This window comes from Nematolebias whitei, chromosome 20 (genome assembly GCF_014905685.2).
Source record: "Nematolebias whitei isolate Nwh7 chromosome 20, NemWhi1, whole genome shotgun sequence".
NCBI lineage: Eukaryota > Metazoa > Chordata > Actinopteri > Cyprinodontiformes > Rivulidae > Nematolebias > Nematolebias whitei.
In genome coordinates this window covers 34,732,586-34,750,320 of record NC_056517.1, presented here as the reverse complement: position 1 = coordinate 34,750,320, position 17,735 = coordinate 34,732,586, and the positions used below count along the sequence as shown (strand labels likewise).

The following is a 17,735-nucleotide window of genomic DNA, read 5'->3' as shown; positions in this document are numbered from 1 at the left end:
CCCTGTTGGGTTGACATTTATGTTCAGGTTTTTAAATCGTGGCTGTAAAGAAGTGACTCCATATGTCGCACCTGATGCATAAAGACTTTGATGAGCGGGGCACCGTGGTCGGACCTTCGTAGTGTTTTCAGGGAATCAGGCTGCAACAACGTTAAATCCTACGCGAAGGCCCGGTTCTGATAGTCACAGTCCACCGCTGTGACTGTTGCGATCAGGTCGTGCTCGCCTGTAAGCCTATTTGGGTCCTAAATGAGATCGCCGTGGGCTTACATGTCAGCGGTGATGCTGTGGACTTTCCTCTGAGCGAGAGCATTAGTGCAGCTAAATGCAGTAATGCCATCAGGCCCGGCCCGGTCATAGGGACACGTCGAGCAGCAGGTGGAGAGGCAGCTAATGAGGGGTCAAGCTGCAGCGGGGATCACTCAGCTCCTCTCGTATCGACGCACTCGTCTCAGACAGAAGAACTGATGTCCTTCTAGTGTTTTAAAGATGTTCGCCAAGTTGAGGGGCCTGTTTAAAGGTCCCTGGGTGCCAGAAGAAACTGGAACCACAAGAGGAGCTCCGGCTCCGGCTCCGGCTCCGGCTCCGGCTCCGGCTCCGGCTCCGGCTCCAGCTAAGGTAAAGTCTTCCTTTAAAAATGCTCCTCTTAAAAGTCTTTTGATGTTTAGTTTAAATGGGTTGAAAGCGTTCATTCTTCTCAAGATGTTCCAGTAATTGAATTACGAGTTGAATTCAGCCGGACGGTTGAGGTTTGATTAAATCAAGCTCGTGATTCTGTGGAAAATGCCGGTTTGTTCTGCAGGAGGAGAAACCAGCCGATAAAGAAAATGAAGACAAGAAAGAGGAAAAACCAGCGAGTGAGTGAAACATTTATTGTTTGCACTGTCCATTGTACTTTGTCTTAACTTAAGCCACATACATTGTGACCATATTTATTTACTATTAGTAATTGATTTCTTTATTTTTGTCTATAGTTTTAGCAAAATAATTAGTCGTTTGTGAACATTTAAAACCATATTCCAATGGTTCCCAACACTGGTCCTTGAGGAACACCATGCTGCATGTTTCCCTGCTTTGACACATCTGATTTAAATGAATGGGTGATTAATGGGCTCCTGCAGAACATGAAGTAATTAAATCACTGAATCCGGTGTGTTGGAGCAAGAAAACAACTAAAACATGCAGGATGGTGTTCCTCAAGGACCTGTGTTGGGAACCCTGGGATAAACGATAGATACATGTAAAGATTAACAAAGTTAAATTTCAAACACAAGGTGCAGCTTTATGATAGGGTTGGGTTTTGTTTCTTTGCCCCAGATCCAGGTCCTGCACCACCAGCTGCAACTCCAGACCCAGCACCGACCCCCACACCGGCCCCCACACCAGCCCCCACACCAGCTCCTGCCTCAGCTCCAGCCCCCACAGCTGCACCTGCAAACCCAGATCAAGCTGGACCTGAGGGGTAAGACCTGTTCTGAACTACAACCCCATCAGGAAAAACTTAAGTTGTGAAAAATGTTAAAAACAGTTTGCAGTGATTCTCAGAAACCCGAATTTTATTCACAATGGAACATAATGAACATGTCAAATGTTAAAACTAAACAAAAAATATATTTTTTTTGGGGGGGAAGGTAATTTTGAATATAATTGCAGCAACAACTCATAAAAGTTGGGACAGGGGCAACAAAAATCTGTAAACATTAGTGGAACAAATAAACGGCCTGACAACTATTAGGTCAACGGGTCATTAAGAGGAGCGGCTATAAACAGAGACTTTTAGAAGTAAAGATGGGCAGAGGTTTAGCATTCTGTGAATAAACTGCATCTAAAGGAGTGACACAATTTCAGAATAAAGTTCCTCAACAAAAACAATGGGAAGACTTTGAATCTCCATCATCTCCAGTTCATCATCTCATCAACAAATTTGAAAAATCTGTAGAAATCTCTGAAAGTCAATATTGGATGGTCGTGATCATCGGGCCCTCAGGGGCCTCTGCACCACAAACAGGTCTGGTTCTGTTCTGGGCTCAGGGACACTTCCACAGATCATCTTCTGTAAACACAGTTCATCCACAAATGCTGCTTAAAGCTCTATCAGGCAAAGAAGAAGCCAGATGTGAACACCATCCAGAACTTCTGCGGTCTTCTCTGGATCAAAGCTCATTTAAACTGGACTGAGGACTACTGGACTAAACCCACAGTGTCCACGTTATTTATTTATTAACCTTTATTTAACCACTGAGATGGCAGATCTCTTTTACATGGGGGGCCTGGACCTCAAGGCAGCCTAACATGCATGTTTTTGGTCTGTGGGAGGAAACCGGAGTACCCAGAGAAAACCCACGCAAGCACGAGAAGAACTTGAAAGCTCCACACAGAAAGACCCCAGGTCCAACCGGGGATTGAACTCAGGACCTTCTTGCTGTGAGGCAACAGTGCTAACCACTGAGCTTCCGTGCTGCCACATCCTCTGTACTAAAGAGGTGAGGGACCATCCTGACTGTTATCAGCACACAGTTCAAAAGCCTGCCTCTCTGATGGTATGGGGGTGCATGAGTGCATCTAGCATGAGCAGCTTACACATCTGGAAAGGCTTCATAAGTGCAGAAACGTACAAACAGGTTTTAGAACAACATCTGCTCACAGCCAGGACTGTTGGAACAGTCCAGAATGGACATTCCTCCAAAACCTCCAAAAACTGGTCTCCTCCTGTCCTCTAGAACCTCCAACAACTGGTCTCCTCAGGTCCTCCAAAACCTCCAACAACTGGTCTCCTCAGGTCCTCCAAAACCTCCAACAACTGGTCTCCTCAGGTCCTCTAAAACCTCCAACAACTGGTCTCCTCAGGTCCTCTAAAACCTCCAACAACTGGTCTCCTCAGGTCCTCTAAAACCTCCAAAAACTGGTCTCCTCAGGTCCTCTAAAACCTCCAACAACTGGTCTCCTCAGATCCTCTAAAACCTCCAACAACTGGTCTCCTCAGGTCCTCTAAAACCTCCAACAACTGGTCTCCTCAGGTCCTCTAAAACCTCCAACAACTGGTCTCCTCAGGTCCTCTAAAACCTCCAACAACTGGTCTCCTCAGGTCCTGGATGTTTAGACTCTTGTTAAAAGAAGAAGGAATGCTTCACAGAGGGAAACTTGGAGCTGGAACTACATTTTCTTAGATGTGATGATTCCATAACATTCAGCTTTATCTTAAATTTTTCAAACAAGTTAAAATGTTCAAGTGTCAACATTCGAGACGTTTACTTTGTTTATTTGTAAACAAAAAATGGGTTTATGAGATATGCACATCATTGCATCTCCGCACCTTCACCTGCTCGTATGACAAGAGAAAATAGTTTTTAAAAAGAGTTAGTTTTACTTTAAGTATCCAACGAGCTGGCCGTCTACGTTTTCCACAGAGACGCACCAAAAACCAGTTCCAGATTAACCAGTAGATGCACTCTAATTAATCAGATAGCCCAGTAGAAGCGAGACAAAGACAGCTGTGAGGTGAGGGCAGCGTTGGAGATCTTTATCTCCTGCAGCAACATGTGATTAACGGAGGAATGACCTGAAAGTGGATTAAAAGCTTTTCTGCTCTTCATGCATAAGGAGCTCATCAGGGCTCGTGTCTCAGCTCTGACAAACATGGAGGCAACTGGTAACATCTACTGGTAATCCTCTCAGCTGAGAAGACAGGTTTTTAAACGAGACGTGATGAGAATGATTTATGAGGAGACGGTACCAGTTTTATTGGAGGAAAGAGACGATTTGAGTGGCATGCGGAACGACTGTCAGGAGTTGAAAGGTGATCCGAGGTCACGCTCCCTGCAGCTGATCCAGACTGACACTGCCTGAGCCGGTCAACATCTGATCCAAAAGGATCTAATGATCCATTGTGATGTGTAGTGATTTATTTTAGACAGGACAAAACATGATTTCTATTAATTATTTTATTGTATTTGGTAGGAATACTTGTTACAGCTCAGTACATACCAAGTATTTACAAGTTATGTACCTTATACTTAAGATAACCAAGTGTCACCTTGTACTTACAATGTGTGTATTTGGTAGTTTCAGGATACATGTACTTACACGGTAAATAACAAGTATTTATTTGGTAGTTACAGGGTACATAGCTACAGGATACAGAATAATAACCAATGCACTTACATAGTATGTACCAGGTAGTTACTGGGTATATACCTAGATATTTAAAGGGTATGTACCCAGTAGTTACAGGCTACATAACCAGGTAGTTAAAAGATCCAGACCCATGTAAGTATACAGTAAATATTTCAGCAGTTTACAGGGTACATATCAAGTAGTTATTTGGTAGTTACAGGGTATGTACTCTGGTAGTTACAAGGTACATAGTGGTAGTTATGCTACAGGGTACATATCCAGGTAGTTACAGGGTATCTCAGGGTAGTTAGGTACGTTGGTAGTTGCATGTAGGCATACAGTAAATGTCTCAGTAATTTATAGGTTACCAACCCAGACGGTTACATGATATGTACCCTAGTAGTTACAGGGTACATACCATGTAGGTATTTGGTAGTTACAATGTATGTACCCAGGTATTTACAGGGTACAGAATAGTAACCATTGTAGTTACATAGTATGTACCAGGTAGTCTGAGTACATTCCTAGCTAGTTAAAGGGTATGGACCCCAGTAGTTACAGGATACATACCCAGGTAGTTAAAAAATCCGGACCCATGTAAGTATACAGTAAATATCTCTGCAGTTTACAGGGTACGTATCAATTAGTTATTTGGTAGTTACAGGCTGTGTGTTCCGGTAGTTACAGGGTACATACATTGGTAGTTACAAGAAAGGCATGCATGTAGGTATACAGTAAAAATGTCTCAGTAGTTTACAAGGTATCAACCCAGACAGTTACATGATGTGTACCCTGGTAGTTACAGGGTACGTACCTGAGCAGTTACTAGGTACTTGCATGGTACGTACACTAGTATTTACTGAGTATGTATCCAGGTAGGTACAAGGTATATACTTGGGTAGTAACTAGGTAAATACCTGGGTAATTACTTGGTACAATCCAGGGTAGTTTCCGGGAACGTACTCTGGAATGTACTTGGGTAGTACAGGATACGTTCCTGGGCAATTAGAGGATATGCAACCAGTGTAGTTACTGGGTACGTGTCCAGGTAGTTACTGGGTGCCTACAAGATAACGTATCTGGGTAGTTACAAGTTGCATGCATGGGTAGTTACCAGAGACATACAGGTACATACTTTGTACCTAAATGGGCCAGGCTGAGTCATTAAGTCACTTTTACCCAGTACGTACCTACAAACTAATACAAACCCAAAACATCTAAAAAATAAAAATAAAACTAAATCATCACCTTCATCAGTAAATCCATAAACAGAAACAACTTCTTACATATTTTTATCTTTATGAAATGTGGCGTTTAAGAAGATGTTGCAGATTTCATTATGACTAAAGAATCCTTCTGTCAGGTGTGTTGTTGGAAGTTACCCACAAGGGGGCGAAACATGAACAGCCGCTTTGTATTTAGTCAAACTGTCTCTCTTCAAAACATTTTCTGATAATTTTTGAGGAAAATTACAACGATAAAAGCGGCTCAACAGAGAGACGACAACAAAGAAGAAATATGTTGTTTCTGATTAATATTCTAATATATCTGTTAAATACGTATTCTTAAAACTTTTCCAGCTTGTACAGTCCATTTACTTGAATTCCTTCAGCAATAACCCCTAGGTTTCATTCATTTTATGCTTTATAATGCTTTTACTGCCAAAAATCACAACATTGTTAGCAAAATATCTGGCTGATGGTGTTTTTCAACTACAGACAGGGTGTCGCCGCTCCTCTACCGGTCGTTATCAACACTTATGCAGATCAGCAGCTAAGATTCTGCGCCAAACGAATGAACGAGAGGCTGCAGCTGTACAAGGAGAAGGTGGTTGATCAGTATGCATCATCCCCTGAGATCACCCCTCCTGTCAGTGAGTACCAACACTCATCCTTCTGTTTTAAGAAAGCTTTGTGTGCTTTTATTCATTTTACTGGCAAATAGTGGGAAACAAGAGCAAAGGATGATTCGATTACACCCCGCAGCTCTCTGATTCCATACATTTTCCCCTTTAGCTCCATTGCTACCCAAAGACGAATATGCAAAGGTCGTAGAAGAAAGAGCTAGGCAAGCAGAGGAGGACCGGATCAAAAAAGAGGAGGCAGACAAGAAGAAAAAAGAAGAACAGGAGAAGAAAAAGAAGGAAGCTGAGCAGAAGAAAAAAGAGGATGAGGAGAAACGGAAAGAAGAGGAAAAGAAAGTGAAGGTTCCCATGAAGATGAGGATAATCGCAGCTTGGTGGTCCGTGGTGGACTTTGTGTTGAAGCCCATTGAGGATCCCATGGATCATGTGCTGGGGCCCACCATCGACCCGTTTACAGATCGTCGCTACATCGCGTGGCTGAGCTTGGTGACTGTGGCCTACAACTACAACGTGTGGCTCATCACAGCCCGGATGTGCTTCCCGTACCACACTGAGACCACCATCCCTTTCTGGTTCGCCATGGACATCCTGGCTGACCTCGTCTACCTCACGGACTCCTTCATGTTTCAGCCTCGCAAGCAGTTTGTCAAAGGAGGAGACATCGTTGTGAGTTTGCTGTTGTTTGAGTCATACATTTGCCACTTTGTACCCTTGTTTTGGGCTTACTTAGCAGGTGCTGTGTCACGCTTACCATGTTGTACCCATATATTTGGTGTTTTTGAATGGGCTTAAAGGGTTAATTTTCATGCCTTAACTTGGCTTGTTTTTCTACATAACAGTAGACATATCTCTGTCCTTGGTACACCAAATTGTACGGAGGATAAAGCGAAGCAGCTAGCCTTTTTAGGACTTTGTTTTTCTCTTACGTTGTCTTGAACACCATGGTAGTGAGTCACTGGGCTGTGACTGTTGGTAAGAATGTCTCCAGAATGTCTTGTTGCATTTTGGGAGGTTTCTCAACTTTTCAAGCTTGAGTCACAGAAGCTTGTTGGCTGAATTATGAGCGTCTTCAAAAATGTTTTGCAAATTGTCTCTCTGGAAACATGTCTAGGTCTAGAAACCACATTGATGATACTCGTCCAAATCTGCCTGTTGTCAAATGTAAAGTGTACTCAAGTAGATTAAATCGTAAGATGTGGGGGAGACCGCTAAGGTGGGTACAAAGCAAGCTTGGGTGGGTATGATTGCAAAGGGGTGGGCAAAGAAATAACCTGCATGGTCTCGAATAAAGGTTTGCACACAAAATAAGTCATAAATTTAAAAACGTGTTGTGCAAAATGCAGCCATGTGGCTTACTGGTCACTTGCATGAAAATAATCAGATTTCTGGAAGGTTGTATCAGAAAATTTGTGTGTTCTCACAATTTTCAGTTAAAGTTGATAATTCGCCAATAAGTCTAAAAACGTTGTCATCCAATAAGTTATTACCCAAATTTGCAAGGAACATGGGTAGTCAAATATGATTTATTGGCACAAGCCTGCAGTTTGTCAAAGCATCAGTAAGTTGGAGGCGATGTGTCAAAGTGTTCAACGTCAGGGTTAGCGGTTACAATTAGGAGTAGGCATAATGACTTAATCTTTGTCAAATGTTAAACAAACTTTAGTCTACAGAAGGTATTAATGATAATACCATAAGTTCATGCTCAATAATCCAGGTACAAATCCAGCATGTAGATGGTTTGCCTGAAATTTAACAGAAATTCACAGATCTTAGTTTCTGCAAACTAAGTTTACATTACGTTCTGAAATCAAAATTCAACTGTAATATTAAAAACTATTAATGTAAACCTAAATGGGATATTTAATCTCTTTAAAAAAAAAACAACAACTACAATTTCAGTGTAAATTTTTGAATTTACAAGTTGCAGTTGAATACATTACAAATCTTCACCATTATAAAAAAAATGCCAGCAGGGCCTTCCTGAAGGCTCAGAGCCCTGCCTATAACCCTATATTCATATATATGTAGGGTTATATATATACAAGAAATTAGCTAAATTAAAAAAAGGAAGAAAAACTAGATTTAAAATATATATTTTATCTGAAATATTAAATAAAAATGTATTGTAACATTTCATATGTGCTAAATTTATGGGCCTTCTCTGAAGGTGTAGAAGGCCCTGCGGTTTCTCCACTGTATTCCAGTAGATTCAGTCTTAATACTGGGGAGGCTAATGAGCCGACACAGGCTAAGGCAGGTACAAACTGGTCTAAGACAAGTATAAAATGGAATTATGACAAATTTTTGTTTTTCCTTACAGAAAAACCGCGGAATGACAACGAAACACTACAGAGAAACTGAGAGATTCATGGTACCGTAACTCCGTTCACAGAAATGTAAATCTAAAAGTGGAGTGGTGTTGAAGACCTCACGTGTTTTTATTTCTTCAACAGATAGACGTGGTGTCTGTTCTGCCATTAGACTTGCTATACTTACAGTTTGGGTTCAAATCCATTTTCAGAATCAATCGAATACTGAAGGTAAATGTACCAACACTCCTAAGAAGGATTTAACTTGGTGATGACAGAAAAACAAGCCAAAAGTTTACTTTATGTCTAACATTGCTTTACTTCTTCTCAAGATAGACACATTTTTTGAGTTCAGTGATCGTTTGGAAAGCATCTTGGCCAAGGCATACATCTGGAGGTAAGTGCCAGAAGATGAATTCAGCAACACTAATCCAGTATAGAGGTATAATACTTTTAACTCACAATCTGAACCCCTGTTCCAGTCACAAATCTCTAAAATATAAACAATTTGCCTCATTAATTTATCTGTGTTTTATGCTATCCATTTTTACTTAAACTCCGTCCAAATTCCCGGTTCTCGTCAATGAAAAGTGTCCCCACAGCTGCCGCCACCATGGTGAAGATCGTGTCCTCAGCACCTTAAACCAGTCTGAGTCTACATCTTTATCCATTACTGTTAAATTCTTCTACGTAGACAAATCCATAATCATTTTTTTTTTGGAACAGCTAAACAAGACGAGGCTCTTTTTTTACGATGCACTAACTCAGAAAATATTCAACCTGAACAAGTCAGAGAAATAACGCGTCACCTAATATGTTCCCTGTCTAGAGTGATTCGCACCATTGGCTATCTCCTCTTCATGCTCCACCTCAACGCCTGTTTTTACTACATGGCCTCAGAATACCAGGGCATCGGGAAAACAAAGTGGGTCTACTCTGGTCAAGGCAGTGCGTAAGTATGGCACCTCTGTCTTTACATCCCTACAATTTCCCAAATGTTGGCTGATTGTTGCACAACTGGTCTGTTGATGTTGAACAAGTTTCTTGACATGTTCTGGATCATTGTCGAGGTTCTACCTGGTTTTGCTGATAAAGAACAGAAAATGTGTGAATTTTTCTATAATGAGATTCTGCTGTTTTAGTGTGTTCACCATTTATGTGAGCCAACAGGAAGTAAAGCAGAGCACTACATTAATAGGAATCTATTCTATGTTTAAAGTGTTTTATTTGTTCTTAAACTTAAATGTGTTCAACCTAAACCTAATCGAGATAATATAATTTTATTATTAGTTGATGAAACTGCTTCTACAAGCATTACGTCTCACTTGCACATGATTTTTTAATTAAACTGGAAAATCTGGTTCAAGTTTCTTATAATGAAACAGTTAATCAATAACTTTTTATTTAATGTGAGATTAATAAAGCAATTTGCTACAAATGTTTATTTTTTTCTTCCATGTTTCAATGTTCAATACATTTGTCATCTGGTCAGTTCAGTTGTAACTACTTTATGTAGAACATGAGATAACCACAAAGCTTTATTTAGGGTAAGGGCGGTTTTCGGCTGCAATGCAAACGAAGAACCACATGGATAAATTAAAAGAAATCCCCAAATTTAAAAACATTTGTTGTAGTTACCTCAGCTGCTTCTTCTAAGCGGAGAAGTCCCTTCTGATGGTTGCTGAGCTGCCGTTTCCAGAGAACGCGTTCGAACAGACCTTTCAGATGATGAACTGTCTTTTTGGGGCATTCTTTATGTCTGCCATTTTTGGCCGGATAGCTCCTTTTTCTAATTTGTAATATCCCAGTTTGAGAGTTCGAAATTTCTAATATGTTTTAGCTTTTATGATGAAGAGGAAAAGAAAATGTCAAAAAGAAAACTACAGCAAGACATCAAGGGAACTGTAGTTGTGAATATGAATTCATCCATTTATCTTCTGTCACTTATCAGAGACCAGATTGTGGATGCAACAGTTGACGTAGCCAACCCCCAGACCTCCCTCTCTCCAGCTAACTTCTTCAAGACCTTTTAATGTCAGTTGTGAGATTATCTCACCAGCAAATCCTTGGTCCTCACAAAGGTCTCCTCCCTGTGGGACTTGTCCAAAAGGCCACCCCTAGAAGGCATTCTCTGATCCCCAAACCACCTCAACCTTGAGGATTAGCGGCTTTACTTTAAAGGGTTAGTCCTGTCATCTCTGAATTGATGTTCTAATTGTTATCAGTAGTTAGTACCTCATGAGCCATGACATCGATCATAGAGCATGGAATATGGGGAAGAATAAAATGTGTCTGTCCAGGCTATGCTAATGTCTAGCCAGTTTCAACACACTGATCTAGTTGGTCCAAAAGTTGACTCAACTCCTGGTGGACTGATACATTCAACAGCCTCGGCACCATTGGCATATACACCGTCTGTCTATGGTCCACACAGATCGATTCACATAGTCACACAGACATTGTTTAGTTGAGAAAACAGCATCTAAGAGAAAGAGTTGTTTGAAACTAGCCCTTGTTTGACTAGCCATTAGTTTAGCCTAAATGAAGACTTTGCCTATTTCTCTATACTCCACGCTTTATGACCGATGTCACGGCAGATAAAGTGCAAACATTGATAACTACTGGAGAGAACATCACTCCCATGATGACTGGACTACAACACCCTTAAGTTCTCCTAAATAGCCAAACTGATCACTTTATCCTTAAGGTCAGTCACCCTGAAAAAAGACATTTTAACAATTTGGATGAACTGAGAGTTTTGCCTTTGACCTCAACAGACTTGTAATGGTCCAACCCTTTATCTCCGGCTCCATTCTATGCCATCTCGTACACAAGACCTTGAGATACCTGAACTCCTCTACTTGGAGCAGTGGCTCAGTGCCTAGCTACCTTTTTATTGTTGAGGACCATGATCTCAGACTTGAAGGTTCTGTCTGAAAACCTCTCCTGTTCCCGTTAAAGGTCCTGGCTTAATGAGGCCAATGAGGCCATATCTTCGAAAAAGGCAGCAATGCAATCCATAGCCCCCCAAACTGCAGACAAAGGTTGTGAAAGTACATCTAATGTCCAATCACCTTCTTCACAGGTACCTGCGCTGTTACTACTTTGCTGTCCGCAGTCTGATCAACATCGGGGGTCTTAACGAACCCCACACCGTCTTTGAGATCACCTTCCAGCTGACTAACTTTTTCATAGGTGTCTTTGTGTTCTCCAGTTTGATTGGACAGGTAACCAATGAACATCTGAAAGCAGCACACAATCACCTCTTTTTTCATTTAACTTAGTGGTAGATGACCCTGTCCTGTTAGGACAGTGACCATAATTAGTCCCCAAACCCCCATTATCCCCCTATCTGTCCAGTTTCCTGTGAATTCTTTCCTGTCGGTAAAGTTTCCACACCCCAAAAACGTTGACTCTGCATGCTAATTAGTAGTTTAATGAAGACTTTCCTCTGTTTATATAGTTGTTTTATCATGTTACCTCAGATGAGAGATGTCATTGGTGCAGCCACAGCGGGACAGACATACTTTCGTACTTCCATGGACAATACAGTCGCCTACATGGTGACCAACCACATCCCCAGTTTTGTGCAGAATAGAGTTCGTACCTGGTACACGTACACGTGGGACGCCCAGGGCATGTTGGGTCAGTATTTACCGAACAAACAACTTTATCTTCTTAAAATATATATTGTGCTTCTTTCATTTGTTGCTCCATAATTTTTTTCTTCTTCTAAATATTCAGATGAGTCTGAGCTGCTGGATAACATGCCTCTTGTAATGAGAACTGCCATTGCTGTGGACATCAACCTTGCAACATTTCAGAAGATTGACCTTTTTAAGGTGGCATAAAAAGCATGCCTGAATCATGTTAACATTACAAAAACCCAGTGTGTTAAATCTCTTTACATCCACAGGGCTGCGACCAGCAGATGTTGGTGGATATGTTGCTGAGGCTAAAATCCATCATCTACCTGCCTGGGGACTTTGTTGTTAAAAAAGTAAGTCTGCTTCTTTGGGTTCCAATTTGATTCCAATATCTGAGTTTATGATCAAATATCTAATTTTTTTGGAACAGTAATTCAGTTGTATTGTTCCCTGTTATGGATCCAAGAGAGGAATTAAATACACCCTTGGTCTGTCCGCCGTGAGCATAACATGAAAAATAAGCGAGATATCAACTTCCATTTTGGTATGTGGTTGCATCTCGGCATGATAAACTTAACTTTCCTATTGAAAATTGGGTTGCCATGTTAAAATCCAAGATGGCTGCCCCCATATATGTGTATATGTAAACCTTGTGAGCTGGATGACTCTTTTGAACTATCAGAGGAAATTATGCGTTCTAGTTTTTATATTGCTTAAAAGTATAGTTTCCTCAAATGATTGGGGTGGCCGGTGGGGTTTCTGAAGATTAATCTATGGTGGTCAAGGCCACCATTGGTCACCCTCTAGCTCCAGCTTTGCACCTGGTGGTGGAGAAAATTGCTCCCTCCACTCACCAGGATCCATCACTCTGCGCTGCCTCAGACAAGCCCGCCAATAAAACCCACCAATGTTCTTATATGTTGCACCAAATACTTTAAGGTTTACTTGCATTGAACAAACATTCACTACTATAATCCTTCAGTGACGGGGGACATCGTTGCTTGTATTATTGGTGATGATGATGTGTAAGGTTGCATATTACCTTAGTAATTGACACCATTATTGATAGTAAAAATTAATAGATTGAAACTGTCAGATATATAAAGCTGTCTTTTAAATTGTTTCATGACTAGTGCAGTTAATGTCACATTTAGCGTTGCTAATTGTGACAAGTATCTCTGTATTTGAAGTGTTTTAGATATCCTTTAATTTGGCTCAAAGATTTACATTTCCAGATCTAACATTTTCCACGGCTGACTCTTTCACAAACAAAGACCTTATCATCCGCCGCCTTTCATGTCAGACTTAAACCACCATCATCTTATGATAAAAAGAAATGAAAAGGAGTTTGTTGTTTTGGTCAAACCTTGTAAAAGACCATTCATCATTTCATGTGATACATGTATTGCATAGTGACCATAGAGGCATCAAAGTGGTGCTGGTGCTCCGATGCACCGAGCCGTCCGTGGTGCAGCGTCTCTTCTTTGTGAAATGAAATACGTTGAGAATGATGCTCAGCTACTACCACGCCAAACTTTAGCTCAGTATCTGTAAATTTGACTGAGTTTTTGTGTTGTCTAAAGTCGATCAACTGCGGCATCAATCTTGATTTGAGTCGACTCCAAAAGAGAACCAGATGTACACCCAGTGATTTCATTTTGATAGTTTATTTAAAATCTGCTCGATGGTTTAAGAGATAAACAGGCAAAAACTAACACAATAAAACCACATTATTGCCATTTTTGCCTTTGGTCAGTAATAAAACAACTCCTCTGTTCCATTTAGCCTTTTTTTCCGCTGAAGGTCCAAGTTGCTCCTCTGAAGCAGTTCCATGTTTCCAGCATCACATGCAAATTTATATATTTATTTTTTTAAATATGACACATCAGTTTACTTGCACAAGACTTTATGGCATATTATAGCTAAATATTTACTATTTAAATAAAACAACTTTTAGTTTCTAGGCTAAAATAAATACTTTAAAATAATTCAAAATAGAATCTGTAGGTAAACCTGTTTGGAGCTGTGATTTCTGCCCTGATCTCAGTATCATTGTAAGGATGTTAGTTTTCTGTGGCCCGGTGTGTCTGTTTTCCTCGTGCTCCTCGTTAGTTTCCATTGTTGCCACCTGTGTCTCGTCCCAGCTGTTTGTCATCATGTCTCGTCTTCTCCTTGTATTTAAGTCTCCCTATTCTGTCTTGTCCTTTGTCGGGTCGTCTTCGTTGGGTGAGTCTCCTGAGTCTCTCTGTTTTCCTGGTTCCTCGAGTTCCTCGTGTCTCCCGAGTTCCCCGTGCCTCCCTCCTTGTTTGTGTAAGTTTTGCTGCCCCGTCAGCATATTTATTTTGTACTTTTTATTTATCATTAAAAACTTATTTTTGTATAACTGCCGAGTTGAGTCCCTGTTCTGCACTCTGGGTTCGCTCCGAACACAAATCCTAACAATCATGAACTCTTAATACCCAGGACTTTGAAGTTTGAACACCTTGTCAGGTTGTTTGATTGCTGATATTATATTCCACACTCCTGTGGAAGTAAATTCAGTGAATTATTTGCGTAAATACTTTCTGCAGGGGGACATCGGTAAAGAGATGTACATCATCAAGGGTGGAGCGGTTCAGGTGGTGGGAGGACCCGACAACAGCATTGTGTTTGTTACGCTGAAGGCCGGCTGCGTGTTCGGAGAAATCAGGTTAGTTCATAAGGGGGTGATGAATGTGTTCATGTATAAGAAGAGAATTAAAAATGCACCCAAACTTTGGTAAATATCCCAACATAAAATGTTTGTAGTCTGCTGCAGTCGTCCAAAGATGGCGGGAACAGGCGGACAGCTAACGTGAAGGCCTACGGTTTTGCTAACCTTTTTGTCCTGGAGAAGAAAGACTTGTTTGACATTCTGGTGCACTATCCAGAGTCTCAGAAAGTGTTGGCTCGGAAGGGCAGGTGAGTCCTGACGAACGCAACAAACCCACACTCGTCTTTACTCATAGATGAGACTCCCAGTTTGATTCGAACAAACATGTCCATGTACTCAGTGTACCCAAAAAAGATGTTGCATTTTATAAAAGCACAGTGTAGGAATACGTTGTGACCCATTTCTGTTTGTTCGTGTAGGAAACTAATGAAGGCCAAGGGTCCAGCAGCAGCCAAAGTGGAGGAAGAGAAGAAGAAAGGACTGGCGTTGTTCGGACCCAGACCACCAACGCCCAAACTGCTCCGAGCCTTCGGAGGAAACATCAACAAAAGGTTTATGGATAAAATGAAGGTAAATACATTGCCCCTTTAATATGTGAGGTTATGCTGATGGAGGGACTGATGGATGGAGGGCAGATGCTTGGATGAATTCATCCATCCATTCATCCAACCATCTGTCTGTGGATAGACTATCCAGCCATTGATTCATCTAACGTCGGATGAATGAATGAACAGATGGATGGATGAATGATGGGTGGATGGATGGATGGGTGGATTAAGGGAGGATGGTTGGATGACAGAACAGATGATAGATGCATGGTTGACTGAATGGGCAGACAGATTGATGAACAGAGTGATGGAGGGCAGACGTTTGGATATATCCATACATCCATCCATTCACCCAACCATCTGTTTATCCATCCATTCATTTGTCTAAGGTTGGATGGATGAATACATAGATGGATAGACAAATGGTTGGATGAATGATGCGTAGATAGTTGGATGCATGGTAGAGTTGCACTTGGGTCCAAATAATCCGAACCAACTCGGCCCCAGCCCGCTGCCATCATCTCTGAACTCCACCCGATCCAACGAATTAACAGTTAATTACAGGTTCGAACCCGGACACCCCCCCCCCCCCCCCCCGACATTTTAAATTAAGCTTCGACTGCTTATACCACTGACTATTATTAAGGGTTGGTGGACGTGCGCAGCTGAGGGGGCAGAAGATTGGAGCTGAGGAGCTCTCACTGCGCATAAAATTCTTCCCCTGCTTCTTCCTGCATCCTGCTCTGACATGTCGGATATTTTGTGATCTCACCTGTTTGAATGGATGGATGTTTGGATAGATGGATGGATGGATGGATGGATGGGTGAATGGATAGATGGTTGGATGGGTGGTTGAATGGATGGATGGATGTTTGTATGGATGAATGGGTGGTTGGATGGATAGATGGTTGGATGTATGATGGATGGGTGGTTGAATGGATCTTTGGTTGGATGGATGAATGGATGGTTGGTTGGATGGATGAATGGTTGGATGGATAATAGATGAATAGTCAGATGAATGGATGAAAATGTGTTGTTTACTTGGGGAAAAACTTTTTTTTTTCTTTTTTTTTCTGCAGATTTCTGGAAGCAAATGAGGACTCGTATTTTTTTAAATTTTTTTTTTTATTTTTGATAACTCCTTTGTGGGAGTAAAAACACAAAGCTCTTATTTTTTTGTACAAAGTGTTTTTTTCTTCCAATGATTACATTTAAGTGTCTGTTGGACACATGTCGGAGGACACCTGATCTGGTCCCGGTGGATTCTGCCGGGTTTGGACTCAAGAGTTTCACCTTCTCCTTGGTTCTGTTGTTCCTCTAACTGCTCGTCATCGTCATCGTCATCATCATCATCATCATCATCATCATCAGCAGCAGCAGCAGCAGCAGCAGCAGCAGCAGCAGCAGCAGCAGCAGCTGTTCCACACAGCACGGATTAATTTCTTTATATTTACACAAATAAATGACTCACTCATGTGTTCGGTTTGACCAGTGGTGCGTCTGTGAGCTTTCAGTAGTTCAGCAGCAGATCCTTCTTAATCCCGTTAATCTGATTAATCTGTGAACTCTACGACCAGAGGGCACAGGGAAAACCCGAGACGAGTCAAACTACAGAAGCTCCTTCCATCCAATTCAAAAAAAAAAAGAAAAGCCGTCATTAAAGCGTAGAACGGTCCTTTAAATTGTGTAACGATGACTCCGACATCTTTCATAAAGACGTGAATTTAAATTATTTCACGGTCTTTTTCAAAATCTCTCCGCCCGGCAGGGATTGGTGGAAGAGACGGTCGCTCATCAGGTGTTGGTCCCAGGAGAAAGAAAGGGGGAGTGCCCGAAGGGAATTACTGATTCTTAGACATGTAAACCCGTCAGTCTGCTGTTTTAGAGCGAGGTAAGTCAGAGGTGAGAATTTTTCATCTTGAGGAGGAAATCGGGCCCGAGGAGTTCTCCCCAACATGTTCAGCAGGTTGAAGCAGTGGATGGGGGCTCCGGAGCCCCCAGCTGCTCCACCAGCCCAGGTAACACCTCGACACTTTATGACCTTCACCGTTTCTCCACTCGCTGCTCTTAAACTGATCAGAACACATTCCTTCAATATTTAGAACAATTAGAACCAAATTTTTTGGTTCGATCCGAAGCTAAAATGTTTTTTTTTTTGAGACACAACTACTTTTTTAAATGCTTTACTAATCGAGCAGGACATTTTTTAAAGATTTGTATGTTTGGTTTAATCCTCGGAGGAGTTGCTGCCTGAAAATCGGGATGAAAATGTAAAAGAGGCAAAGTCGGGAGGGGAAAAGAAAGACGAGGAGACGAAAGAGGAGAAGACAGAAGATGGGGCCAAGAAGGACGAGCCAAAACCAGGTGAGATGTTTGGTTCAGTTGGTTTGAACTTCATACTTCTGAGTTTTTATCATCTTTTCACAACACGATGGGTTTCTTACTATTTTTGATTCACGACTATAATAAATATAACATATGTTACACATAGGTTTTTTACAGTGTACAGTCTGTTACTGAAGAGGCAACAAAAAATGAATTTTCCACAGAAACCACGGCTCG

General features: G+C 41.4%; 1 protein-coding gene across 1 annotated transcript; it reads left to right on the top strand.

Annotated features, from left to right (window-relative positions):
• Positions 1-365: 365 nt before the first annotated feature.
• Positions 366-16,277, top strand: LOC119426601 (cyclic nucleotide-gated cation channel beta-3). Its single transcript, XM_037694169.1, has 17 exons — positions 366-618; positions 803-857; positions 1,324-1,462; positions 5,832-5,986; positions 6,129-6,643; positions 8,298-8,348; positions 8,431-8,517; positions 8,619-8,683; positions 9,116-9,238; positions 11,372-11,513; positions 11,772-11,931; positions 12,031-12,128; positions 12,203-12,286; positions 14,504-14,622; positions 14,721-14,873; positions 15,045-15,195; positions 16,253-16,277. The coding sequence occupies exons 1-17, from the start codon at positions 490-492 to the stop codon at positions 16,268-16,270; spliced, it is 2,244 nt and encodes a 747-aa protein (XP_037550097.1). The 5' UTR covers positions 366-489; the 3' UTR covers positions 16,271-16,277.
• The last annotated feature ends 1,458 nt before the right edge of the window (positions 16,278-17,735 follow it).

Bases quoted from the DNA above. Each gene is read 5' to 3' on its own strand.
- LOC119426601 (XM_037694169.1), top strand. From the start codon at position 490: ATGTTCGCCAAGTTGAGGGGCCTGTTTAAAGGTCCCTGGGTGCCAGAA. The intron at 9,239-11,371 runs GTAAGTATGGCA...CCTTCTTCACAG, and splicing joins TACTCTGGTCAAGGCAGTGC to GTACCTGCGCTGTTACTACT. The intron at 11,514-11,771 runs GTAACCAATGAA...ATGTTACCTCAG, and splicing joins TCTCCAGTTTGATTGGACAG to ATGAGAGATGTCATTGGTGC.